The following is a 24,486-nucleotide window of genomic DNA, read 5'->3' on the forward strand; positions in this document are numbered from 1 at the left end:
ACAATGCGCAACGTTGCGCGAACCTGGGCATTTGAGACTGGTATTCTTGTTGGGGATCCTTTGGGCTCCGAGCTTCCCTACAATGATTACTACGAGGTGAGATCGTTTTCCTCAAACATATTCATGTCAGAAGTTGTTAACATGAACAGTACTTTGCTCCGGATTATGAGCTGGATGTGCGGCCATCAAATATGGATAACGCCAACACGAAAGAGTATCTAGATAAGATCCGTGCGCAAGTTGTCGAGAACCTTAAGCGAACTTCGTTTGCACCTTCCGTACAGATGACGGACGTACCACGCGACCCTCTTGTAGAAGGCATGGATGATGAAGCGGATGCAATCTTGGACGATCTGGATGAGGACGAAAATAAAGACAAGCGTTTCACCAAAAGGCGATTCGATCAATATGTCGAGAAACCAGGTGAACTTAGTGATAGCGAAGACGAAGAAGAGAACGCTGCCAACGGAGTCCGCCGCCAACCTGGCATAATGAAACGGAGGAACCAAGTCAACTATCGCAACCTTGATGTTGAATCTGGACTTGAGAGCGGAATGGCTACCCCCGCCGATGCTTCTTCGGTACCTGACGATGACATGGATACTACCGCCGACGCGAAGATGGGCGATGCCCCACAGACTGAAACCGAGGCACCCGCAACACCTTCCGTCGCCGAGCCACCATCAAGGGCTGAGGAGGCATCCGCAGCAGTACCAACGGAAATGGCGATTGATGGTCAAGAGCAAGCAGCTCCCTCTGCGCCTATTTCTCGCCAGCCGTCCCCCAAGGCACAGGATGAAGATATCACTATGGAAGACGCGGGCAACGCTGCGCCCGAAACAGAGCAGCAGGAGCAATCCGTAGCGCCAAGTGAGGCCCAGGCAGAAGAAAAGAAGCCCGCTGAAGAAAAACCCGCTACGGACAAACCTGCAACAGAGCCGTCCTCTCCAGCCGATGCACAGGCCCCTCAGAAGGAGTCCGTAGAGGACTCAGGGCCAGCCGAAGCAAGTGAGGTAGCGGAAACAGTAGAGATAACTGAGACCAAAGAAAAGAGCCCAGAAGCTCCTAAGGATGTGCCTGAGCCAGCCAAAGCAGAGCAGGAATCACCCAAGGAAGTAAAGGAATCAACTGGTGAACCTCAAGAGAAGGAGCCCACCAAGAGCGAGGCATAGGCTCCGCTTTTTAGAGGCGTTTATCAGGGTTCCGGGCGCAAAGGCTGGCAATATGGTGTTTGGGTTACTGCATCCATGAAGGAAGGTATTCTGCTATGTCTCATGTCTTTTCTATTCTCTGACTCTGTAGGTTGAGCAATTCTTTTTTTAAAATTCATGTACCATGCGCAAATGCATATATTGGCTAAGACTTCAACAAATTCATACATATTCACCGAATCGTCTCAAGTTGCAGGATTCTTTTGCAAAACTAGTACTCCCCGTAGTAGAGCATGTCTAGAGCACCCCATACAGCAAGCTTACCTAATCCATCCAAGCACTCTAATCCCAAGGGGGGATAGCGTATCGACTGAGCCCTAATTCACCATGGGCCCTCGACGGGCCAATAGCGCTGAGGCGCCAAGATTTTACCCACGACACACTAAGCGAGAAAGCAATTCGGAAACCCGAGCAATCCCTCGACGACGCCTGATACTGTCGACCTTCGTCGCTTCCTTCGCCAATTTTCTAGTATCCGACACCGTTTACGTGATACACAGCCAAGATGTCTGGAAGAGGGTGAGTTTTGACTGGCTCTTTTTTTTCTGCGTTGTTCGACTATGAGCGAGGGTCTACAATGGTGGTCTGAGTTTATCGAACCGGGTTTGTGGGCAAGGTATACGGGGCAAAGGAAATCAATTATCAGGAAGAAAGAGAAGGGCAACGACGGTGGAAGGATCGCACAAGGGACAGGGATAAAAGAATGACGGCCAGAAGAACAACCCTGGGAGATACTCAGACTCTGGCTGCGGGGACAGTTAGAAGAACCAACAAAATTCTTTGCTCTTGAGTTTTTACGGCCAGAACATGCACAGGGGATTATGCTAACGAATCGCTCTTCTACAGTCGTGGTTCCTCGGGCAACAAGCTCAAGATGTCGCTCGGTCTGCCTTGGTACGTCGAGAACCGATCCTATCTCGAATCATGAACCCCCAATGTCGAGACGAAAACCCCATACATTACATATATCTACGTCCATCAATAGTCAACCCCCGACGGTCAGGAAACTAACTGGGTTATTCTTACAGCGGCGCCGTCATGAACTGCTGCGACAACTCCGGTGCCCGTAACCTTTACATCATCTCCGTTAAGGGTACCGGTGCCCGCCTCAACCGTCTCCCCGCCGCTGGTGTCGGTGACATGGTCATGGCCACCGTCAAGAAGGGAAAGCCCGAGCTCCGTAAGAAGGTCATGCCCGCCGTTGTCGTCCGTCAGAGCAAGCCCTGGAGACGTCCCGATGGTATCTACCTCTACTTCGAGGACAACGCTGGTGTCGTACGTATTTTTCGTTCATATCGACATGATAAACTTTGAAGGAGAAGGCCACGTTGCTAATAAATACCTGTACAGATCGTCAACGCCAAGGGTGAGATGAAGGGATCCGCCATCACCGGCCCCGTCGGAAAGGAGGCTGCTGAGCTCTGGCCTGTAAGCATTCCATGTCCTCCGTATCCCAGAAAATATTCATGCTAACGAAATATCTCAACAGCGTATCGCTTCCAACTCTGGTGTTGTCATGTAAACAAGGAGAACCGTCTTGGAAAATATTAAAGGAAATAGTTCGATACCAAGCAGGGGAATCAAATCAAATTCGTTTTGGGTGCAACTATGAACGGGAAACGAAAATCAGGAACGACCGGGTGATAATACTAGAACCGCGAGTTTCGTCACTTCAATTTCCTCTATGACGTGTTTCTTTTTGTCTCTTATATGGCGACTCGGAATATAAAAATTCAGAAAATGGGGGCGTCCTTCTTACCTTCCTTCATCGTGCGTAATTGCTCCTCCGTATCGCTGTAGGTTATTCTCTTTGGTTATCTACTGGTGATGGTTTCGAAACCGCACCCAAGGGTCGTTTGCGTGTAATCGTAGAGTACTCTTTTGGATGGTTTATGTCATAATATACAAGTCCACAGGGCATATCCTATATAATGATAAGTACAAGAAATCTATAGTTGTTGGCACTTCAACTTTGGTTGTTTGAGCCACCAAAACAGCATGTCTTCCCAGGTCTATTGGTCTTAATTCCTCTTCTTCTCCTGTCCAACCTCAATCTTCTTTGTAACGCTTGGTTTCGACCCCGAACCAGCCAATATATACCCGACAAGAAGTATACAAGTCAAAAGATCAACAATATGCACTGCCCACCAGATATGCTGCACACCAGCCATGCACATCGTGATCTCATACTTCCATTCATTAACAGTAGTATCAAACCAGAGAGAAAGCAGGCCTGCGTTACCGCCGTATTCACCCATCATAGAGCGGAGAGTGACTTCTCTAATGGCGGGCGTAGAGTTATCGACAGCGTTATCGTAGCGTTTTGCGTCCCATTTCCAACTTCGTGGTTCGGAGTCTTCGGCGGTTGTTGTATCTATAGTTCGGTTCACAAAGTGGACCACGTCGCAACCTGTGTGGTCGTGGCCTGTGAGAATGAGTCCATTCCGTCCTCTTCCTCCGCCGGGGCCGCTTTCGTCTCCTGTCATGCCGAAAATCCCCTGGAGGACTCCGCTGCTGCTGATGTGGTCGCTGAGATGGTTTTGTTCTTTCAATCCTCCTTCCTTGAAGCGCGGCACATCGTCGGGGCCATCCTCGTCGTCTGATTCATGGAATGTGAAGTAAGGACCGTCGGTACATATACCCTCCTTCTTGTGTAGGGGGAGGTGGGTCAGAAGGAGAGTAAATGTCGTGCGGTCTTCCACGGGGTACAATCGATGAGAGATCAGATCGTTAATGTAGGCGTAGCTATGGGACTGGATGTCCGAGGATAGGGCCGGGGAGTCGAGAGTCAAGGTGTTGAGGTTGATCAGATGCAGCGTTGGGGGAGCACTGAGGGGTGCAGTCGCGTTATCAACCTGCTCTAGTGGGAGCTGAAATCGCACATCCCAGTTCGCACGGCCGAACACGCGCTCGAACCGCTCAATCCGCGCTTCACTTGCGTCCCCAGAGTATCCTACATCATGATTTCCCACGATATTGATGATCCTCTGTGTCCATGCGGAATGCGTAGCATTGAGTGTCTCTAGTTCAGTACTCTGCCCTTCGCTACCGCTATAATTCCTTGCGCCAGTTGCTGTAATATCATCGTTAATGCGCTCCCCACCCTTGAAGACCCGCTCCCAGTATCTGCGGCCGCGTCGATCAAACTCCTCGTCTGTCACCCACTGGCTCCCGATCAGATCACCCAGAACCGTGACGTGTGTTGGGCGACTCCACCAATGTAGAGTGCGATAAATATGCGCAAGGTAGTAGTCGTTGCCCAATAGATCGAGCCGTTTCCGAGCTGCACGGAAGGCGCGAGGGATATCTTCGCTAGCGAGGGAGTCTACTGCGGTTGAGATGGCGGTGAGGATTTGACGAGGCTCCGTCTTGTTCACCGATGACTTCACTGTTGCCCAGTGATGTTGAATCCGAGCAGAAAGTTCATCTTCGGGTTTCGGGAGAGAGCTGTCGCCTTCTAGCTGGGGATCCGCTAGGACCAGAAGTCTGAAGATAGCGGGGTTCTCTGCCGATTGCGGTGAAAAGTGTTGGCGGAGCGCACTGGTAAACGAATTCGAAAGGAGCCCTGTGTGATCATCCCTGGGGAGCGGAAACGCGCAGCCATGAAAGACAGGATAGAAATAGAGGTAAAGGCTGCTTGCTATCGCCAGCGGCAGGAGGAGGGAGAGGACGCGGGAAAGGAGCCGGCGGAGGAACATGGAGGCAAACCGGAGAATCGCAGCACCATTGGCGGAGGATATCGTGTTGTATTCGCTAATGGTCTTGTTTGTTTCAGAGGGAAGCCATGTCAAATAAGTATAATCTCATCTTGCGCTTCTCTGATATGAGGTGTAATAAAAGCAAGAAAAGTAAAAGAAAAAAAAACCTTAAAACGACGGGTCATGAAAGGAGGGTTTGGCGTGCGGGTGATCATCCTTGATGGAGCATTAAATCAGCCCTAATTTTAGAAAGTCCATTACATGTACAAGATTGACTACTGGAGCTCGCGCGTTATGTATTCTTGTCTTCAAGAGCCTGGTCACCCAACGATGTCAAAGAGCTAACACGATATTATTCGATAAAATTAAAGGTGAAACGACTGTAAGCTTGAGATCAAATAATCCAAATGGGGGTATATCACATAAACGCCAAACAGGTCGGTAACATTGAAAGCACGCAAAACAAAGTGTGATTAAGCAGTGGCTGTGTCTTCTCAGTAACACGATCAATCTACCTTTGCGACTGATTCAGGGAGCAACGAGGGCGGGCCGACACCAAGGCCACCAAGAGGGCTCGAAACCCGTTTTTTCTCGTCATCGTCCCCATGGGTAGGCACTTGCTCATCCCCGAGACCTTGAATCATCAAGCCGCTCTCCTCTGTGGTGGTCGTCAAATGTTCGTCTTTCTCCTCTGTTCCTTGAGTTGCGGGAGTTGTCGGCAGCAGCGCGGGAGGCCGCTGGTTCATTAGACGGGCTTCTTTAAGACTAACAGTCTTCTGTTTATTGGTAGTCTCCACGGGGAGTTCCATATCCCGTTCAATGGTAGCCTTCATCAACGCTGCCATCCACAAGCGACCTTCTTGAATACTGTCTACCTGGAAATAATGGATAGCAGGCTTCGTGAACTGCACCGTCCGAGAAGTGCCCGATTTCGGTGGTACAAGTTTGAAGAAAAACGGGCCTTCTCCCACGGGCTTGGACCCACGGAGAGAGGATTCCGAGCCCGAGGCTTTATCAGATGAAGGGCCATCGGCAGTAGACCCAGACGGCGAAGTTGGAGAGGCTGTGGAACCAGTTAGGGTCGCATGCAGGGCAATGAGAGGGTCGTTATCCGCGCGAAGCACACGGTGGGCCGTAATGTCGATAAGACCACGCTCCTCGGTGTCGTCTTCAGAGTAATAATACGACAGACGACGGCCACGCAGCACAAAGAGACGCGGTTTCCACGTTGTCATCAGGTTGGAAGACTTCTTCTTCATCCACCCCGAAAAGTCGCATCCTTTCATCTGCTCTTTCGGTGTCTTCTTCTCCAGGCCCTGGGTATAAGCGCTTGTATCTTTCTTCGACTTGGTTCCGGACCGGAGGGTACGGGCACGTGGCATGGAAGCACCACCTTCTACAGCCTTGCCCGAACCATCCGTGCTATGTCGTTCTGAGCTCTTGGTGGTCGAAGGGGTTGTCGATCCTGTTCTAGTGGACGGGGACTCGGGATCTTTACTAGGAGACGGGGGAGCGACGGAGGTATCGATCCCTTTAACAGCCTCGGACATGGCACGGAGACCAACAGCACGTCGGAATTTAGGCCCAGCGTTCTTGATTCCCTGAAGAGGTAAAGTGCTTGAGCGTTGAGACTGCTCCTCGTTATTTTTTCCACCCAGAGAGAATGCGGCGAAGAACCCGGAGCCAGAAGACTTCTCTTCCGCAGATGGCGGATTAGATGACTGCTGGCCATGTCGGTCCGAAGCTCGAGTGCTCAAACTCCTGAAACGACCCCTGGGTGGGGAGGCTTTCGCTGTGGGAGGTGTCATTTGAGCCGCATCTCTGATCGAATCAGCACTGTTGATACGTGAGTGACGTTTGTTGACTTTGAGCTGGAAGTGCTCATCGGGGATGCTAGATGGTGTGGAAACACTGCCATAGGTAGAGCTTCGTTTCTGCAGGACACGCCGATTCTTTCGGGTATCTCCCTCCGGGCCCGAAAAGTAGCCGCGATCTAAGTCATCGCTAACAGCGGTAGCCGAGTCAGAACCATTGGACTCCGCCACGTGAAACACAGATTGAGGGAGAGCAGTCTCGTTTGGCGCTCCGAGAGCTGACCCGGGACGCCGTTGGGATCCCGAAGCACCATTTAAGGTCCAACCCCGATCGAACGAACTTTTCTTGTGGTGGCTGGCAGGAGAAGAGTCTCCCACCCCTGAGTATCGGTTGGTGGTATCGATCGAAGAATGGCGCCGCGAATGGTTGATCTCACGAACGGACGCAGCCGATGGTCTCCTAGAGTGGTCCATCCATACTGGGGCTTGTGACGTCAGGGGAGAACCCGTGTTGCTCTGCATAGTGCTACTGACAAGTCGCGGGTGTTGTGTCGGGCCGTTTGGCCCTCTCAGGTTGGGAATTCTAGGAAAGAGAGGGCCAGTGTGACTTGCGCGACTAGGGGCACGTTCATCCTGAGGGGTCGCAAAAGATGAGCCGCGTGATGATTGCTGCTGCGGAATACCCTTCACCTCTTCCTGGAAGGCTTTAACTTTATGCCACGTCTTCAATCTCCGACCCATAACACCGAAATCGAACTCCTTCATGAAGAGAAAATCCTGGTTCATATCCAGGAGTACATCACCAGTAATCTCCTGGTCCTCGAATATGTCACAGTGTTTGGCTTCAAGTCCTAACTGGCGTAAATGTTTCGCGGTCTCTAAATGGTTCCATCGGCGAACTTGTTCCTCTGTCGGCTGTTTTTCTTCTTCTTCGTCGGTTTCATGCCCGTTAATGTAAGACATTCGGTGCTCGAAAGTGCTGCTATATTCGCTTGCCGAGTCATTCACCGTCTTGGAATCTTGGGAGGCAGTCACACTGTGGCGAGGTGTACTCAGATCGGTAATGTGTTCATCGATGACACTCAGAGTTTCGTTCATCACCGGACTGTCCTGGCCACTCAAGTGACCATCAATGGACTGTCGGATGGACTTCTGAATGTCGATCGCCATTTTAGACGTCGGTAATGGCGAGGAGCTAGACCTCTGCTGTTGTTTTGGGGAGGGTGTCGGGGCCGTTGAATCATCAATATCTGGCGCGCTCATATCAGACGTGCTGGCACGTCGGGACGCTTGGGGCGTAGATTCGCCACTAATAGGCGAAGCAAATATTTCCTGTCCTATCACATTACGGAGGTCGGTTTTCAATGTATTTGGTCCAAGGGTATCTTTCTGCGGCCGGATGGGAATCTTTGGGGCAGCGGTAGTGTATACTGAGGGGTTGTGCTTGCGTTAGCGACACTTCCTTTCAGACAGTAGCTGTTTTGGTGAGACCTTACCTCCCGGGAAAAGACCTTGAGTTCCTGTGTTTAAATCCTTTCCAAGATACCATCCATCACCAAACCCATCATCCAACTCGACTAGCTCAATTTTTTCGCCGCGACGCAAGTTAAGCTCATCCGGTCCACGGGCCTCAAAATCATCTACCAACACGGTCAGTGTCAAACAAACCGAGTGTCGCGGAATTTTTATGCGACCACGGTCGGGTCACTCACGAACAACTAGGAGCAGGTCTCCCGGGTGGACATTGCGAGGAGGCGTTGCGAGAGCCATTGGCGGTGGTTCCTCGGAGTCAATGATGTCTAAAGAGCCAGTGCGGGGTCAAACGTCACAAGAACGCAGTGATAACAGCGGAGGGATTGCGCAGGACATGGGGGCCGCAGCCCTGGCGGGGATATCTGGCAACCACAAGGGCAGCGGATGGCTGGGCGAAGATCGTCGCAGTAGACGAAGGTTGGGGGAGTGAATGGAATGTAGAGAATGCGGGTTGGGTTGAGGAATCCAAGCCTGCCTCAAATGGGCGAGAAGGAGAATTAGCGGGGACAAAAAAGCGGCGGGTCTGGAAGGAAGTTCGTTTTCCCAGTGGCGCTAATAAGGGAAGAGGGAGGAGGGTCAGAGCTGATGATATATAGATCGCTGGTCAATTCCTCCGGACCTCGTAAGAAGGCTAGGTTCGGAGCGATAAAAAAAGAACAAGCGTTAGCTCTTCTTACGGACCGGGATCAGATCGACCGAAAGGAACAGGTGCACGTAAAACGACGATCTAAGGCGCTTGAGATGTGCTTTCAAAGGTCGGTCAGGATCACTGCTGTAATCGACGTACAGTAGGGGCGCTAACTGAGCGGCAACGCAGCACGGGTCACCAGTGGAAATTAAATGGCCCCTTGGGAAATTAGTCTTGAGAAAATTGGGCGTTGAGTTCTCTTTTGGGCTTCTTGGCTTTTTGCTTTGTTTTTCTTTTTTGACTTCTTCTCTTCAGTGTCCTCCCTGATCGAGGTGGAAGGTTGTGAGATTGTGATGGAGAGAGGGAGGATGAAGGAGGAGGGAGAAGAGAGAGGAGAAGAGCAAAAGAGGAGTAAAAGCTGAGAATAAATTGTAAAGTTCCAGACCCAAGAAGGGAATTAATGGTGAGGCTGCGGGAAGTCACGCTGTGACCATATACACCTTAAGGCCTGAGGGTACCGGATGTGGCCTGAGGTATAAGGTGAAAGAGTATTGTCGGATAGGAGAAATGGGGACGAACGATCAGAGTCAGGATCAAAGTAAGAACAAAAGGGGAACCGGAGTCACAGGGACAGGGGATTGAGCCAAAATCTTAGGTTTAAGAATTAAATCCAAGTTGGGTGGTGCTCTTCAATTGCTGTAGCATGAGTGAGGCAATGGACAGATGTGACCGAGCCCTAATTGGGAGGGAAATGGGAGATGATGACTGGAGCCAACAGAGTCTCACTCCAACAACTACTTCATCACCGAACAGCTGTTCACTTAAGAGAGGAACGAACGGTGCCTTACATGGATTTATATGTACACATAGATCAACGGCTGACATTTTTCCACGAGGAGGATCTCTAAATAGAACAGATTAATAAATACCAGTCAGAACGATGACGATCGACTCTGTTCAATATGTATGCATCAGACAAGCGAAAACGGCAATCATTGCTCCAATGTATCAACTCAAACCTGGATTGATATGATATACTTCTCCCCACCGAAGGCAATATGTATAGAATCATTCTCGACTCTATCCACTCTCTCCAATCAGAGTGAAACGAGAATGCTCCGTAGACGAGATACCACTAGTACTACCTATAGTACAATCCCCCAGCCACACCGTCCAAGGGATACATACATGGCGTACTGAGTATAAACCTGATAAGTCTCTCCCTTGGATCCATCACTTGACTCTCGGGAAAGGACTAGGTAGGGATCGACATACCTTGTAACTAATGCAGCCTTCTCAGAAACTTGACAGGTCCAGAAAGATTAGGCTTCCTCGATGGGTTCGTTTCATCCCAATAAACTGACTTAGGGTCATGCATGGGAATCCTGAGACTCAAGAGGATAGTCATGCATAAATGTTAAGCCTAATGAGAGAACCAGTTTGTTTCTTCCTCGTTCCTTTTTCTTTTTTTGGTTTTGATTATCCACCTGCACTGTACTTTTTCCTTGTTTCAGTTAACCGCCTGCGTGGATAATAAGCATTACTACGACTCTTACTACATTAGCGCAGTTGTTTTTAGTAATACTAATCTGGAAACCAATTGATAGGGAGTAAATAAGCGAGAGAGAAATAGAAAAAAAAAATAAGAAAAGGAAAGAAAAGAAAGGAAGAGCAAACTGAAGGTAAAATAAGACCAAAAAAAAAATACAAACAAAAATCCGAAGAAAAGACTATAAGAAGCGGTTTGGGACGGAAATGCTCTATCACACAGCATTGAACTACGGTGAGTAATCAATCAACTTAGCAAACCCCGTTGGAAGTTTCTCTTCATCACCGGTCGTTATAACTTATAACTCCCAAACCAGTGTGAACTTTTCTTTTTTCTTTTTCTACTTTGGGGGACAGCATCATAATTATCTGTTCTCGGCGGTACAAGAGCGTGTATGTATGTTACGCGCAATAATTGATATTGATTTTCTTTTCCGGATTTTTCTTTTTTTTTTTTTTTCTCTCGCTCACTTAATTATCGTTTCTTATTTGTATGCCGGTCTATCTCCCGGACAAACAGCTTTCTCACATTTACATGGATTCTTCCCTCACTCCAATTTCATTCTGGACTCCAATAATTTCTTATGCGTCCAAGAGAAGAAAAAAGAAAACCAAGTGAAAGAAAATGAACCAGAAGATGCTCTGTCATCATGAGCCCAACTACCCACTTACCTAATGTTAATTCTAACCCAAATTCCGTCGAATCGTCCAATTCCACTGCCAACATTTTTCTAGGTGGTGTGCGGAGATCGTGGATGCTGAATGCAGCCAACTGTTCCTCTTCTCTCTCCTGCCACTCCGAATTACCTGACGGTTCAGCTACCACTGCTCCTTCGGATAAAGTTGTTACTGATACTGATGCTGCTGCTGCTGCTGGCCGGACGCGTCAACAAGGCATGCGAGAGTCGTCCTCTCTTCGCGTGCTTCCCGTGCCATCCCAAAGTCAAGAGAATGCCGCGTCAGTCACCACTGCTGCCGCTGCGCCCTTACCCCCTCAATCGCAGCCGAATGTAATGTCCCCGGTGACTCCTGGTCACGCCCAGCAGCAGTTCCAGCAGCAATCTCCCATTTCGCAGGACTCGTCGTGGCACGTCGTTTCTGACCGAGCGGGGCCCGACCCTCCTCTAGCAGCGACAGCTACCACCACCGTTGTGTCTCGGCGGTCCGCTTCGCGTACCCTCCAAACCCCGATCGTAGTCCCTTCTCCAATATATGACAGCTCCAGCAATATCGTCAATCGCAATGGCGCAAGTCCCTCGGTTACATCATTTCCGTCCCCTCACACCGTGGGGCCAGCGCCGCTGCCTCACCAGCCACAGGTTGGGGCAGCAGTGTCTACATCTTCACCAGTTGGTGTTGGAGCCGTGAATATAATAGCCGGGAATCCTACCAGGGCTGGGCATCAACGGGAAAGGAGCAATATTTCTCTGCAACTGCAGAGACGGGACTCGCACGCATCTCACTCACACTCCCCAGCTTTATCTCCAGCGTTTCCACCCTCTGCCGCATCCCCTAGACAACAGATGGTGCAGCCCCCTAATACATCCCGGCGCAATCCATTCCACAATCCCCTCCTGGATGACGCATTTTACGAACAATCGTTGAGGACACTTGAAAATTTCCAGCATCAGCTGAAGCAGAGGGATTGTCTCGGAAATGTAGAACAGCCACGGACACAACTTCTGTACCAAGCTTGTGCTGAACGAGATCCTATGTTCCTCGCGATTCATCAGGTGTATTGTCTGCATAGCCTTGCCCCACAAGAATTTTTCCAGTTGCCGGGATATTCCGTACCCCAGGAGTGTGGTTTAGATGTGATTAGGAGACTCCTAGTAGAAAACAGTCGGGTCTCAGGGGGTTTTCTCAGATGGTCTGCTCAGTTTCCTGCCCCACTTGCTGGGTTGATACAGAGTTCTAGATATGGACAGGCTGTGGAGCAGGCCGGGCAATGTCTCCGCCTGCTCGGTGAAAAGTGGCCCATGTATGTGAAGGAAGTGCGAAAGCGGGAGTTCCCACCGTTGGTCGACGAGCTTGTGAAGAACTTCGGCATCACATCAGGGGCTCTGGCGTATACCGTCTTTCTCTCCACGTGTCGTACATTGCCCGGATCCAAGAGCGAAGAGCATTTGAAGGCCGTCTGGGAGCTAGACCTACGGTACTACCAGCAGCGTTGCGCATCACCGCGTCTGGTATCTAATGCACAGATTCAAGAAGAGACCCAGAAGGTCGTTCAGGCATACCGCTCGGTTTGCGCTGCAGCTGTCACGCATCAGCCGGGGCCACCCCCGAACCTGCCCTATGGGCCCATGTCGATCGGAAGTGAGAGAGATTCTATGTTACATCCGGTGGCCAGACCTACCAGCACAGGTAGTCCTCAGGTCCGCAATCCCCAGATGACGCTTCCATTGCCCAATCAACCCGGCCCTTTGGTGTCGCAGGGTACAATGAGTACACATTCCCATTCTTTGCCCGTTGCGATGGCGAGTCGTGGAGCTTCGGTGCCCCATTCAGTGACCAGGCTGTCAGGCCCTTCAATCTCTCCACCCATTTATCCTGAGGTAGCCTCCCCAACGTCGTATCAGTTTGTGCCTCCGACGGCACGCATGCCAGCCAACGCTCCAAGCTCTCATCCTTCGGCTCCTATTGCCCACAGTCGACGTTCGAGTTGGACTAACGGCGCTCCGACCACTCCACACACTTACACGTTTCAGTTGTCCGATCCAATGTCGAGAGCAACCGGTGCTCCAACCCAAGCAACTGTTCCGCCCATGGTATATCCGTCCCAAATTGCGCATCCTCCACCGGGAGGCAGAATTCCGTCAATGCAACCCGCGGTCCAAGTCCCACGACAGGTAACTGCAGGGCCACCTCAGCTAGAGCTACGAAACAATGGGGCTGGGCCGTCCATGCAACCAGTGAATCTGAGGCATCATACTCAACCCCCAACCTCTCCATTGTCTCAGCGACCGCCTCGTCCACATCCCCCGCCTGTCCTTCTTCTTCCCCCTCCAGGCTCCCATCCATTGAATACAATACCGCCCCAACCGCTTCGTGATTCTCTCCATCAGGTCCACCTACGTGACCCACACAATTACCTGCTTTCTAGAGGGCCTGCGGGCGAGAAAGAGATGGAGTTGTTCCAATATCTCAGTTCCTTCGCTGTGCCACCGACACCACTCGGTCGGGAACAATGTGCTTTCCATTGGAGGTTTAATTTATCAAAACATAATCTGGATAAGTTTCCTAAATCTCGGTCGGCCGGAATAGGACAGCGCTCGCTCCGTTTCTACTCGAGCGGCAATCTTGTATATCGACTGCGGTGTATCAAGATGCCCTCGGCAACCAGTGAGGTTGTAGAGTCGATGTGGTCTGTTGCCGAGTCGGTGTGGCCGAGTGTTTTTTATGTTCACGTCAATGGAGTGGAGCTTTTTGTTCGCCGACGAGTGCATAATGGCAAAGATCTCCCGTTGGATATCACTGATCATCTCAGAGAAGGGGATAATGCGGTATCTTTACATTTTATCCGCAGCTCAGCTGAGGCAAACGATATGTTATACGCAATGGGAGTTGAAGTTTTGGAGGTCTCAGATCTGGTTCGAGCATTTTCACTTGCTCAAGCATTACCCGCTTCTGAATGTCGAGAGCAGATTTGCCAGCGTGTATCTTCCAGCTTGCAGGACGACGAAGTGAGTGTCGTCAGTGACCATCTCAGCATCAATCTCGTGGATCCTTTCACCGCACGAATCTTTAGTCGTCCTGTACGTGGACGCTCCTGCAAACACCAAGACTGCTTTGATCATTTGACCTGGATACAAACGCGTGCCTCGAAGTCGGGAAAACGCAGCCTGAAAAATGACTGGAAATGTCCCATTTGCGGCCAAGATGCGCGTCCCCAACAACTGGTCATCGATGGCTACCTTCAGGAAGTGCGCGCGGAGCTAGCACGAACAAATCGACTTGAAGGAGCAAAGGCAATCCTCATCAAAGCCGACGGATCCTGGGAATTAAAATCAGAATCAGACGCACCACCCTCTTCAGAAGGCGGGCCCGAAAATACTGGGGAACGAGTCCCCTCTAAACGAAAAGCACCCGAACCCAGCAACCATTCCCCAGCTCCCGCTACCCAGAGGCCTAAATCTGAACGGACCAACTCCATGAACGGGCCGGTCAATGATACACACCCACCCGAAGTCATCACTCTGGACTAAACAAGAAAGAGAGAGGGGGGAGGGAAAAACAAGGTCAACATCGCTATCATCGAGTCCCTTACTAAGGAAAACTCCTACATGACTGATGACTTACGTTCATTTGTTCTACTTCCTGCCTTGCGAGTTCTTTGCATACGTGAGCTCTGCGATTTTCTGTTTGTCAAATAAGCCAGGCGCTTTTGTTTTGATTACGATACCCAGCTTGCTTAAATTGTTGTTATTGGTTCTTACTCCCCCTTTTTTTTCTTCCGTCTGTCTCGCACTCCTGATTCAACCCCTGCATGGGACTGCGTGTTGATTTTTGAATTGGCTGGTCTTTCTTTTCCCTTACGCTTTCATCACTTAGCTCGGGATGTAGGCAGATACCTTGTACATATTTTACCACTTGGTATCGTGCTATGTACAGCACACCAAGACAACAGAGAAGGGGAAGGATTATTTGACCGTCAATATGAACGTGCCTTTGTAGTATCAAAAGAAGTAGACTAAATTCTTTGAATCAGTAAAATCATTGAGACGGCAAGATCTATGTGCTGGGTACGGAGGTCACCCAATATATATACTATACACATACACACTCCTATACAAGGTCAACTCCAATTCAATTAGTTGAGCGAATCAACATTATATAGTGTTGAGACTAGCGAAGTAACACAATGGATATAGATCGGGATTGTATATTATAGATCTCAGGCTACCTATCCTAGCTAACCTATTCTATCTGACAGAGATTATAATCTCATTCTAAAGGGGATCATTTCTAGAGTAAAACAAGGGATAGCAAGGTCCAGACCCCACCAACACAAAAAGTATTAATAAAGTAATGAAGAGAACGGGATCCCAGATCCGAACTCGAACGGGCCAAGTAGAGACAGCGAGGGGTGACAGGGGAATTGTTAGAGGAATAAAACGGGAAAGGAGATTCATTATGCTATACATTATTTTCTCACACGCCTGGCGTGATTGACAAGGTTCTCAATCACGCCCTCGAACGCTTCTTTCTCACTTACTAGGCCGTCTCGTCGTTTCAGCCAGTATTCGAGGACAGAGCTAGCACGGAGCGTAACATTTTCCAGCTCCTTCACGTGGCCTTGTAATTCGCCATCCGTGAGTCCATCTAGGGCTGCGTCTGTCGTGGAGCATAGGCGCCGGACGGCTGGGAGGTCTAATTGGGGCGGTGGAGACGGTTCGCGTCGCCATGAAGCTCTATTCCGAGGTGGGCCAGACGTCGACGGACTGTTGGCACCACTCTGAACGTCATCTTTCCTGACTTGGCTTCCCGAGCGGGAATGAGTCCCCGAAGTGGCGTCGGGGCCACCGGGGTTGATTGATGGCAAAACAAGCTTCTTTTGTTTCGAAGCTGGCAAGATCTCGTCGAGATCGACAGGTACTCCTAGCGAGACTAGGAAGAGACGACGGATCCGAGATTTTACCCAATTCTGGGGCTGTAGTGGTGGAGGCGCAACAAGCTGAGACCACAATGACAAAGAGCGTTCAGTGTTGAAGATAGCTGAGTTGTTTCGGAGTGGTTCTATGGGAGGGAGTGATGAAACCTCATTGGAAGCGGGAAAGAGACGGTCAAGAGGTTCGTCAAGGGCAGCAAACACATCGGGAAGTGATTGACAAGAATCAAAATCCACAAGGGGTGGCTGCAAGACATTGTCAGCTTACGCCTTCCAATAATAACGGGCTATAAGGCATGGGCTACGCAACAGTATTGGAGTTACTTACAACTGTAGGTAGTGTATGAAGTTGAGGTGTTTGTACCACGGGTTCCTCATCAGAAACCTCTGTACTGGGCTCTTGGAAACCATCATCGAAATCGTCAAAATCACCGAAGTCATCTTCCCCCATGTCTTGTTCCTCCGCAAAATCATCAAAGTCATCTGTAGCCGCCTGGTTTGCGCTATCGTCGCCGGCCACAGGTGTTTCCTGCTTATCATGACTCTGTTGCGGGAGGCTATCTTGCAACGGTGACGGTGCATCTACATTGATTAATCGTCCATTTTAATCGCATGTTATCATGGAAACCAAGAGATCCTACCTGGGCCATCTGGAACAGTTTCCGTCACGTCGGGCAAGGCATCGCTCGGTCGTCTTTGATGTGCTCGTGGACTTGATCCTGTATCTTCATTCGGTAAAGTATCTACTCTTTGGAGGACTGTTTCGGGAACATCTGCATCGGTAGAGATTCCCTCCTTTAGACCCCGCTCATTTAACTCTGGACTGTGCGACGGTGATCTCGCATCCGAATCCGAGGCTGTCGTCACAATATCGGGAACCGCATCAGCCTTGCGTTTCTCATACGCTTCGGTACCAGGTATCTCTCCATGACTTGGTTGGTCCGCATCGACTTTCTCAACTATTGTCCGCGGAATTGGTGAACCTTCCGGGGTCAAAGGGCGCTGTGGTCGCCCCACAGTCGAGGAGCTTCTACTGCGTGACCCTTCCGGAATAACCTCAATCTCATCAGGAACTGCATCATGTCCCCTTAGCTCGTATGCCCGAGTTCCAGGAACGTCACCGTGTGAAGGAGTATCGTCAACTTTCTCCACCCGAGTCAGCGGAACAGGAGATGTGCGACCGGACGCCGAGCGCGAATGGGCACGTTCATGGCCTTCGCTGGCGTCTGAGAAATGATCCTCGTCACTGTTTGTAGCTGTTGAAGTAATATTGTCAGCGATAAATATGATGGACCAACTCGTGGGTTTCAGTATGTACCATACCGGAGTCTCGTGCCCCGGAGTCCACTAACTCTACGCTTTTGCTTGGGGGCTCCAAGTGCGAACTGGACGGGCGGGATGGCCTTCCGGACATTAGAGTAGGTCTATTTTCTGAAGAGACACATGTAGAAAAGTGACAATAATTTCTGGGACGGGAAGATTGAAGTGGTATAAGGAGTAATTAAGGTTGCAGTGAACAAGTGGTGATGTTGTCGCTGATCCCCTATGGTTAGAATAACCGGTTCCATGCGAGTCTCGAACATATGCCTGAGGTGTCGAGTTAGTCGCCCAGCCGAGCCAAGCGCGGTTCCTCCAGAGAAACTCTCAGCTTGGGGTGAATAATTGATTGTTTTGGCTGTTGGACTGCGCCAATCCCCATACCAAGAGCCATTCACCTGCCGATTCATCTTTCAGGGCTCGTCATTCCTGGGCGCAGTGAGTTCTCTTTGATTATCTGTCTTTAGCTTCTTATTATTCCTAGATTGATTGACTGATTGCAAGTTGTATCTATTTTTTTCCACTCCAGGGTAGCCCTGTTGATACCTTCCTTCACAACCCAACGCCATGTCTTTTTCATTCGGTGCTCCAGCCTCCAACGGGGGCTCTGGGAAAAGTCTTTTTGGGACTGCTGGCAATTCGAACACTGGATCGAGCCCGGGTAGTCTCTTTGGGAATATAGGAGCATCAACAAGCGGCAGCTCCTCGCCTTCGATGTTTGGCACAAGCTCTGCGACTGGTGGGCAAGGGTCTACGCTTTTTGGTGGTGCCACTGGTAGCGCTGCTACTCCCAGCAGTGGTACTACTGCTTTTAGTTTCGGTACTCAGAATAAACCCGCGGGTACCACTCAGGCGCCTTCACTATTTGGCAGTGGGTCGCAAACCCCCAAGACGAACGAAACGCCCAGCTCTGGACAGACACCTGCCGGTGGTCTCTTTGGAAATGCTGCAAAGCCTGCAGGCGGCCTGTTTGCCAACGCAACTTCTACCCCGGGACAGTCAGGAGGCTCGATCTTCGGCAACACCGCGTCCACAACTCCTGCTGGTCCTCCACCACAGGGAGGTGCTACTGGCCAGCCTCAGTCGCTCTTTGGACAGACAGCACAGAAGCCAGGCGGTCTATTTGGAAACGTGAATACAACTAGCTCTTCATCCACCACCCCTACTACTGCAACAGCACCCTCCACCAACCCATTGTTCGGAGGAGCTCCGCAGACGCAGACTCAGTCAAACGGCGGCGGCGGCCTTTTCGGATCGAACACACAAAATACACAGCAGAAGCCTTTGTTTGGCTCGACCCCAGCAGCACCTGCGGGAGGTAATCTATTTGGAAACGCTAACAAACCGGCGGAATCAACAACCCCGACCACCAGTGCTGATACTGCCCCCAAACCACTATTTGGTGCTGCCCCAACTCCTTCCACTGGAGGGACAACGAGCGCTCAGACACCTTCTCTTTTCCAGAAACCAGCTGCTGGAACAGACTCCGCGCCTAAGCCGGCTTTCTCTCTGGGCACCACAAATACTAGCGCACAGCCCTCTACGACTTCAGCCGCATCATCTGCTACTCCGCAAAAATCCCTATTCCCTGCCATTGGTGGTACGACCTCTTCCACAACTCCATCGACAACTCCTGCAGCTGCTCCTAGCGGTGGCATGTTCTCTGCGCTTGGTGCTGCCAAGCCTACAGGGACAACTGCACCCAGCACTACAGCTACCGCACCCCCCGCTACTCAACCCGCTGCACCCACCGGTGGATTGTTCGGAAACAAGCCTGCCGGAACCACCGCATCTTCACAACCCTCGACCACTTCCGCAACCCCCGCTGCAGCCACAGATGCTTCTAAGCCATCGCTCACCACACCCTCCGCGCCGGCGACATCAACCGCTACTGGCACAACGGGCGCCACTGCGACGAGCAACGCAGCAACCGGGGGCGCTGCGCTTGGCGCGTCGACTGCTGGGCCGACTCCTCCGGCTCAGTCTCGCCTGAAAAATAAGACCATGGATGAGATCATCACCCGGTGGGCCACTGATCTGACTAAGTATCAGAAGGACTTCAAAGAGCAGGCGGAGAAGGTTGCCGAATGGGACCGGATGCTTGTTGAGAACGGCACCAAGGTGCAGAAGTTGTACGGTAGTACGGTTGATGCGGAGCGTGCGACACAAGAAGTCGAGCGCCAGCTTGCCTCGGTCGAGGGTCAGCAGGAGGAACTGGGTTCGTGGCTGGATCGGTATGAACGTGAAGTGGATGAAATGATGTCGAAGCAAGTGGGACCTGGTGAATCTTTGCAGGGACCTGACCAGGAACGTGAGAGGACGTACGTATTCTTCCTTTTTACAGTCTTCTTCTTTTTTTTTTTTTTTTTACCGAGGCGGCGCACACTGACACACCTATAGTTACAAGCTGGCTGAGAAGCTTTCGGAGCGCCTGGACGAGATGGGTAAGGATCTGACCAGCATGATCGAAGAGGTCAATGGTGCCTCTGCGACGCTCAGCAAGACGAACAAGGCAGATGAACCGGTCAGTATAGCCCTCACTACTGATTGCGCAACTACTAATAATTCCGCTAGATTTCTCAAATCGTGCGCATTCTCAATTCCCACCTGTCGCAACTGCAGGTTATCGATCAAGGCACATCCGAACTCCAAACCAAGGTCAGCGCAGCCCAGAAGGCTGGACAGTCTCTGTCTTCCCGGTTCGGTTATGGCTTCAGCAGCTCCGGCATGGCCAATTCGACTGCGGCTGATGATTTTTATCGCTCTTATATGGGACGTCGGTAATGGAGTGATGAGGAACTTTCGAAATCATGGGTTTAGTTATACGAGGAAACATACGGCGATCGTTATCATTGACCGGAGAATATAATGTACTTGTGCTGGGTCGGAGCTGTGTCTGATTTTTTTCTTTTCATTTCCAGGCTATTGTTGGTGGTTTAACAATGGGCTAATGACAATTATACGCGTCCATGGCTTGGCAGAATGCCAACTACCGTATATTTAAAAATCACAAGAGAGACCGAAATAGACCGGAGAGTGTAGATTACATCGAGGGAAACTAAATCATGTATAATATGCTACCGTGATCGGAAACTGTGAGCTAAAAAAACTGCGTCATCCGATGTAAAAAAGATCATCAAATATGAAGGATCTAGTTCTGTTCACCGCCCTGGTTCTTGGTCAACTCCTCACTACAATCGCAGAAGAAAGAAAGTTAGCCACGATCCAAATGCAAAGTACCCAACCTGTGAATTAGAGAAGACATACATGTGCTTGTCCAGCTCATCGAGGTGCTTGCGCTGTTCCTTGACCTTGTTGCGGAGGGCCAAAAGCCTACAGAGACAAGTCAGCATCTATTTGCAACCGGACAATTCCGAACCGTGCCAATGCCAGACAGAATTGGGCCAATGGAAACGGCTCGAAGAGGGGGGGGGGGGGGGGGGGTTTAGATAACAGAAGAAATGATGAATACATACTTCTCACGCTCCTTCTCGTGAATGTAGAGGTTCTCCTGTGCGGCTTCGCGCTTGGTGAATTGGTCGCTGGATGCATGCGTTAGTGCCATCGTCCCATTCATCAACGATGATGTCATTATCCTGCGGTCGGATGACGACCTCTTTTACCGGCTCAAAACAACAGGGGGAAGTTAAAGAGCGACGTACGCATGCTGGGAACCACCGGGACGGGGAGCACCGGTATCACCTGCGGCCATCTTGGGGGCGAGAGCTGAAAAAGACCGGGAGACGAGGGCGCGGTTAGCGGTAGTGAGAGGTCTGATGGATTGACGGAGCATGGTGATTGTGGAGGGTGAGGTGTGGGATGTGATGCAATTCGTTGAAAGAGAGGTTTAGGAGAGAGTATGTTGCGTGTGAGGAAGAGAAGAATGAGAAGGAGGAATGAGGGGAGAAGGAATAAAAGGTTCTTCTAAAGTACCTGAGTGGTGAGTGATTGGTTGCACTGGTACCTTCCAGCTGTTTTGGCTTGTCAGACGAAGGTCGAGACCCAATGACGACACTCGGGTTCGCGGTGGATCATGTGATGTGGTGGTCTGTTGGCAACGCGGGTGAGTCAGCGGGTCAGGTGAGCGATGTTGTTGTTGTTGCCCATTTTGTTGTTGTGGAATCCCCTAGTCCAGTACAGTTACTCCTAGTACTACTTTTACTAACTAGTACTACGACTTTGCTCACGCGCGGGAAATTGAAATTATTGAATGTTTCTATTAATACCGCAATATGTGTTTATTAATTAGTATCACATTCTTTCCCTCCCTGTCCGAAATTCTAGAAACAGGGATGGATTCATTCTAGATGTTGGGGCTAGAAGCGAGAGAGAGAAAGCAAAAAGAGTAAAGACGCGATTCATTAATCCTCCGTCCAGAGCAAACAATTGGAAACCTTCTTGGGTCTCCCTGTCTCCCTTATCTATCGACTGAAGTTATTTCCGATACCCGAACCAAGTCCGTGGGATCGTATTTGGTCCGGGGCAGTGGGAGTAGTTAAGGATTCATTCTTATTAATCACAGTTGAACACGATAATAATAGGTGACATCTCATTTCTTCAAAGGGGACTCTGGTGCTTGGATACGGGCCTATGGAGGAGGTGACCATTGGACTAGGACCACTAGCTGCGAGGCTCATTCAATAATGGCAAATCACTAGGATACAAGGAAGAAACGACCCATACTGGGATCTCTGGTGCGGGCGGGACGATTGGCGGAGAGGGAAATAGGGATGACGCTGAGAGGCCCACCGAACCACACAAACGACGGACTGTCTGGACGAAGAAGGCCGTCAGGAGAGAGCGTGTATTGTGTATGTGGGAAAAGGGAGTCGGCGGCTAATCATCCGCTGAATCAATCTATTTTACTAAAAAGAAAAAAAGAAAAGAAAAGAAAAGAAAAAGAATAGGAAAAGGGATTAGATATAATAATAATAATAAAAATACCAGAATAGTATCAATCAATTCATTAGAAAAGGGAGTTTCGAGCCCATGCAAGGTAATCGGGAAACGAATTGAAACGTATAAAAAGACAGTCAATTCTGGACGATTCGGCCATCGAGTCCTGTGATTGTGTATTCCTCAGGTGTCGACGAGGTTCCCCATTATTGAAGCGTTGAGCCAGACGCTGGCACTGAAGTGATTGACTCTCTCTAGGTCTCCGCCGCCAACTCCCCCCTTCCGTTTACTTTCCCCTCCCACTTCTTTCCCCCCTCTTGGTCTCTCTCTCTCTCTCTCTCTTTCCTCTCCGACTTTTGTCATTACTTTTTATTCCCCGTTATAAAACTCTTCCTCCATTTTCTCACCCTCCCAACTCTTTTTTAAATCTCCATCTACCATCCCCTAAATAAATCCCCCAACTTATCAGGTGAGAACATTCCCTTTCTGTCGTCTTCCATTGTTTTCCCCCTCCTTTTCCCTGTTTCTCCCCATATCAACCATCACCATCAATCATCTGGGTCGTCATCATCGCAAATCGCCTAGGAATCATACAACGAAGGGTTATTTGGGCTATAACACACGTGTGTGTGATATTGATGGGGTGAATTGCTTGCTGGTTGTCGTCGCTGTCGCTGCCATGATCTCCGTTTAGACTACCGCTCTGGAATCGCCCATTCGCGACGCAAGCCAACGGCTAGCCGACTGGAGGACCGGCGGTGCGACGCCCACTTTCAACAATTCCCGACCGTCCCCAGTTGCGTTTATATCATACTGGAGTCGAATGATAGTATTTTCTGGGTTGACAATATGCATGAAATTATTTTGACAACCAACCTTCAGCGTACTTCCTTTTGGGGTACTAGAAGGAAAGAAAAATGATGACGGAGGGATCTAGAATTCGTGTTCTTCGGGCCACTTGACTATCACAGCCTCGTCATATACCCTGTGACTACCTGCTTGCCCCTCACGCCATTTATGATTCCGGCTCCATTTCATACTTGCTTTTTCCGTTGCTTTTGGCCCTCATGTTTTTGTGTTCGAATTTTAAAACGTCTCCACTAACAGTCGACCAGAATCCTATCACAATGGGTCACGAAGATGCTGTTTATCTGGCCAAGCTCGCCGAGCAGGCCGAGCGCTACGAAGGTCGGTTTATCTTTTCTTCGCCGATGTCAACCACTCGATATTGACAGATTCTTTAGAGATGGTCGAGAACATGAAGGTTGTCGCCTCTGCCGATGTAGAGCTTACCGTTGAGGAGCGCAATCTCCTGTCCGTCGCCTACAAGAACGTCATCGGTGCCCGCCGTGCTTCCTGGAGAATCGTCACCTCTATTGAGCAAAAAGAAGAGTCCAAGGGCAACGAGTCCCAGGTCACCCTCATTAAGGAGTACCGTCAGAAGATCGAGTCTGAGCTCGCTAAGATCTGCGATGATATCCTCGAGGTTCTCGACAAGCACCTGATCCCCTCTGCCCAGAGCGGCGAGTCTAAGGTCTTCTACCACAAGATGTATGTTGTTGTCATCCTACGTCAATGCGATTGGTGAGATTCTAATCGCGTTCTTTCCAACAACAGGAAGGGTGACTACCACCGTTATCTTGCCGAGTTCGCCATCGGTGACCGCCGTAAGGGCGCTGCCGATGCCTCTCTTGAGGCCTATAAGGCCGCCACTGAAGTTGCCCAGACTGACCTTGCTCCTACCCACCCCATCCGTCTTGGTCTGGCTCTTAACTTCTCCGTCTTCTACTACGAGATCCTCAACTCCCCTGACCAGGCTTGCCACCTGGCCAAGCTTGCTTTCGATGATGCCATTGCTGGTATGTTTCAGCTCTACTCATCCTGATAATAGAAGCGGACACCTTATTAACATTTGTCGCAGAGCTTGACACCCTGAGCGAGGAGAGCTACAAGGACTCTACCCTGATCATGCAGCTTCTCAGAGACAACCTGGTAAGATGAAATGCACAGACATCATGATTGCGCCAATCTGTACTAACACCGACTAGACCCTCTGGACCTCGTCTGAGGCCGAGCCGGCTGCTGAGAACGCCTCCACCGAGAAGAAGGAGGAGGCCCCCGCTGCTGAGGGCGAGAAGCCCGCCGCTGAGTAAAGAAGAGATGAAGGACTCGCGTCCGATCATGGATGGAGCAATCGGACGACGGGACTGTTGATTCACGCGAAAGAGCT

The 24,486-nt window shown here is 50.3% G+C and overlaps 9 protein-coding genes across 9 annotated transcripts; 5 read left to right on the forward strand and 4 right to left on the reverse strand.

The window, feature by feature from the left end:
* Nucleotides 1–284: 284 nt before the first annotated feature.
* On the forward strand, nt 285–1,172 carry rpdA (histone deacetylase RPD3; the record flags this gene model as incomplete). The annotated part of the gene is made up of 1 exon (XM_003190370.2): nt 285–1,172. The coding sequence occupies one exon, from the start codon at nt 285–287 to the stop codon at nt 1,170–1,172; it is 888 nt and encodes a 295-aa protein (XP_003190418.2).
* Nucleotides 1,173–1,716: 544 nt separating this feature from the next.
* Nucleotides 1,717–2,733, forward strand: AO090120000249 (60S ribosomal protein uL14; the record flags this gene model as incomplete). The annotated part of the gene is made up of 5 exons (XM_001823934.3): nt 1,717–1,730; nt 2,058–2,105; nt 2,240–2,486; nt 2,562–2,639; nt 2,701–2,733. The coding sequence occupies 5 exons, from the start codon at nt 1,717–1,719 to the stop codon at nt 2,731–2,733; spliced, it is 420 nt and encodes a 139-aa protein (XP_001823986.1).
* Nucleotides 2,734–3,232: 499 nt separating this feature from the next.
* Nucleotides 3,233–4,909, reverse strand: AO090120000250 (uncharacterized protein; the record flags this gene model as incomplete). The annotated part of the gene is made up of 1 exon (XM_023237665.1): nt 3,233–4,909. One exon carries the CDS (start codon nt 4,907–4,909, stop codon nt 3,233–3,235), a length of 1,677 nt encoding a protein of 558 aa, XP_023092473.1.
* A 506-nt stretch (nt 4,910–5,415) lies between these two features.
* On the reverse strand, nt 5,416–8,493 carry AO090120000251 (putative polarized growth protein (Boi2); the record flags this gene model as incomplete). Its single annotated transcript, XM_023237666.1, has 3 exons — nt 5,416–8,060; nt 8,220–8,363; nt 8,436–8,493. 3 exons carry the CDS (start codon nt 8,491–8,493, stop codon nt 5,416–5,418), a joined length of 2,847 nt encoding a protein of 948 aa, XP_023092474.1.
* A 2,589-nt stretch (nt 8,494–11,082) lies between these two features.
* On the forward strand, nt 11,083–13,487 carry AO090120000252 (MIZ zinc finger domain protein; the record flags this gene model as incomplete). The annotated part of the gene is made up of 2 exons (XM_023237667.1): nt 11,083–12,880; nt 13,144–13,487. The coding sequence occupies 2 exons, from the start codon at nt 11,083–11,085 to the stop codon at nt 13,485–13,487; spliced, it is 2,142 nt and encodes a 713-aa protein (XP_023092475.1).
* A 2,091-nt stretch (nt 13,488–15,578) lies between these two features.
* On the reverse strand, nt 15,579–16,972 carry AO090120000253 (DUF5102 domain-containing protein; the record flags this gene model as incomplete). The annotated part of the gene is made up of 4 exons (XM_023237668.1): nt 15,579–16,289; nt 16,372–16,625; nt 16,685–16,900; nt 16,948–16,972. The coding sequence occupies 4 exons, from the start codon at nt 16,970–16,972 to the stop codon at nt 15,579–15,581; spliced, it is 1,206 nt and encodes a 401-aa protein (XP_023092476.1).
* Nucleotides 16,973–17,927: 955 nt separating this feature from the next.
* Nucleotides 17,928–20,144, forward strand: AO090120000255 (putative nucleoporin Nsp1; the record flags this gene model as incomplete). The annotated part of the gene is made up of 3 exons (XM_001823939.3): nt 17,928–19,681; nt 19,761–19,884; nt 19,935–20,144. The coding sequence occupies 3 exons, from the start codon at nt 17,928–17,930 to the stop codon at nt 20,142–20,144; spliced, it is 2,088 nt and encodes a 695-aa protein (XP_001823991.1).
* Nucleotides 20,145–20,511: 367 nt separating this feature from the next.
* Nucleotides 20,512–21,153, reverse strand: AO090120000256 (uncharacterized protein; the record flags this gene model as incomplete). The annotated part of the gene is made up of 4 exons (XM_001823940.3): nt 20,512–20,551; nt 20,628–20,693; nt 20,837–20,902; nt 21,023–21,153. 4 exons carry the CDS (start codon nt 21,151–21,153, stop codon nt 20,512–20,514), a joined length of 303 nt encoding a protein of 100 aa, XP_001823992.1.
* A 2,230-nt stretch (nt 21,154–23,383) lies between these two features.
* artA (14-3-3 adaptor artA) lies at nt 23,384–24,409 on the forward strand (the record flags this gene model as incomplete). The annotated part of the gene is made up of 5 exons (XM_001823941.3): nt 23,384–23,444; nt 23,501–23,807; nt 23,874–24,115; nt 24,178–24,248; nt 24,305–24,409. 5 exons carry the CDS (start codon nt 23,384–23,386, stop codon nt 24,407–24,409), a joined length of 786 nt encoding a protein of 261 aa, XP_001823993.1.
* Nucleotides 24,410–24,486: the final 77 nt, after the last annotated feature.

This window comes from Aspergillus oryzae, chromosome 5 (genome assembly GCF_000184455.2).
Source record: "Aspergillus oryzae RIB40 DNA, chromosome 5".
NCBI classification, from domain to species: Eukaryota; Fungi; Ascomycota; class Eurotiomycetes; order Eurotiales; family Aspergillaceae; genus Aspergillus; species Aspergillus oryzae.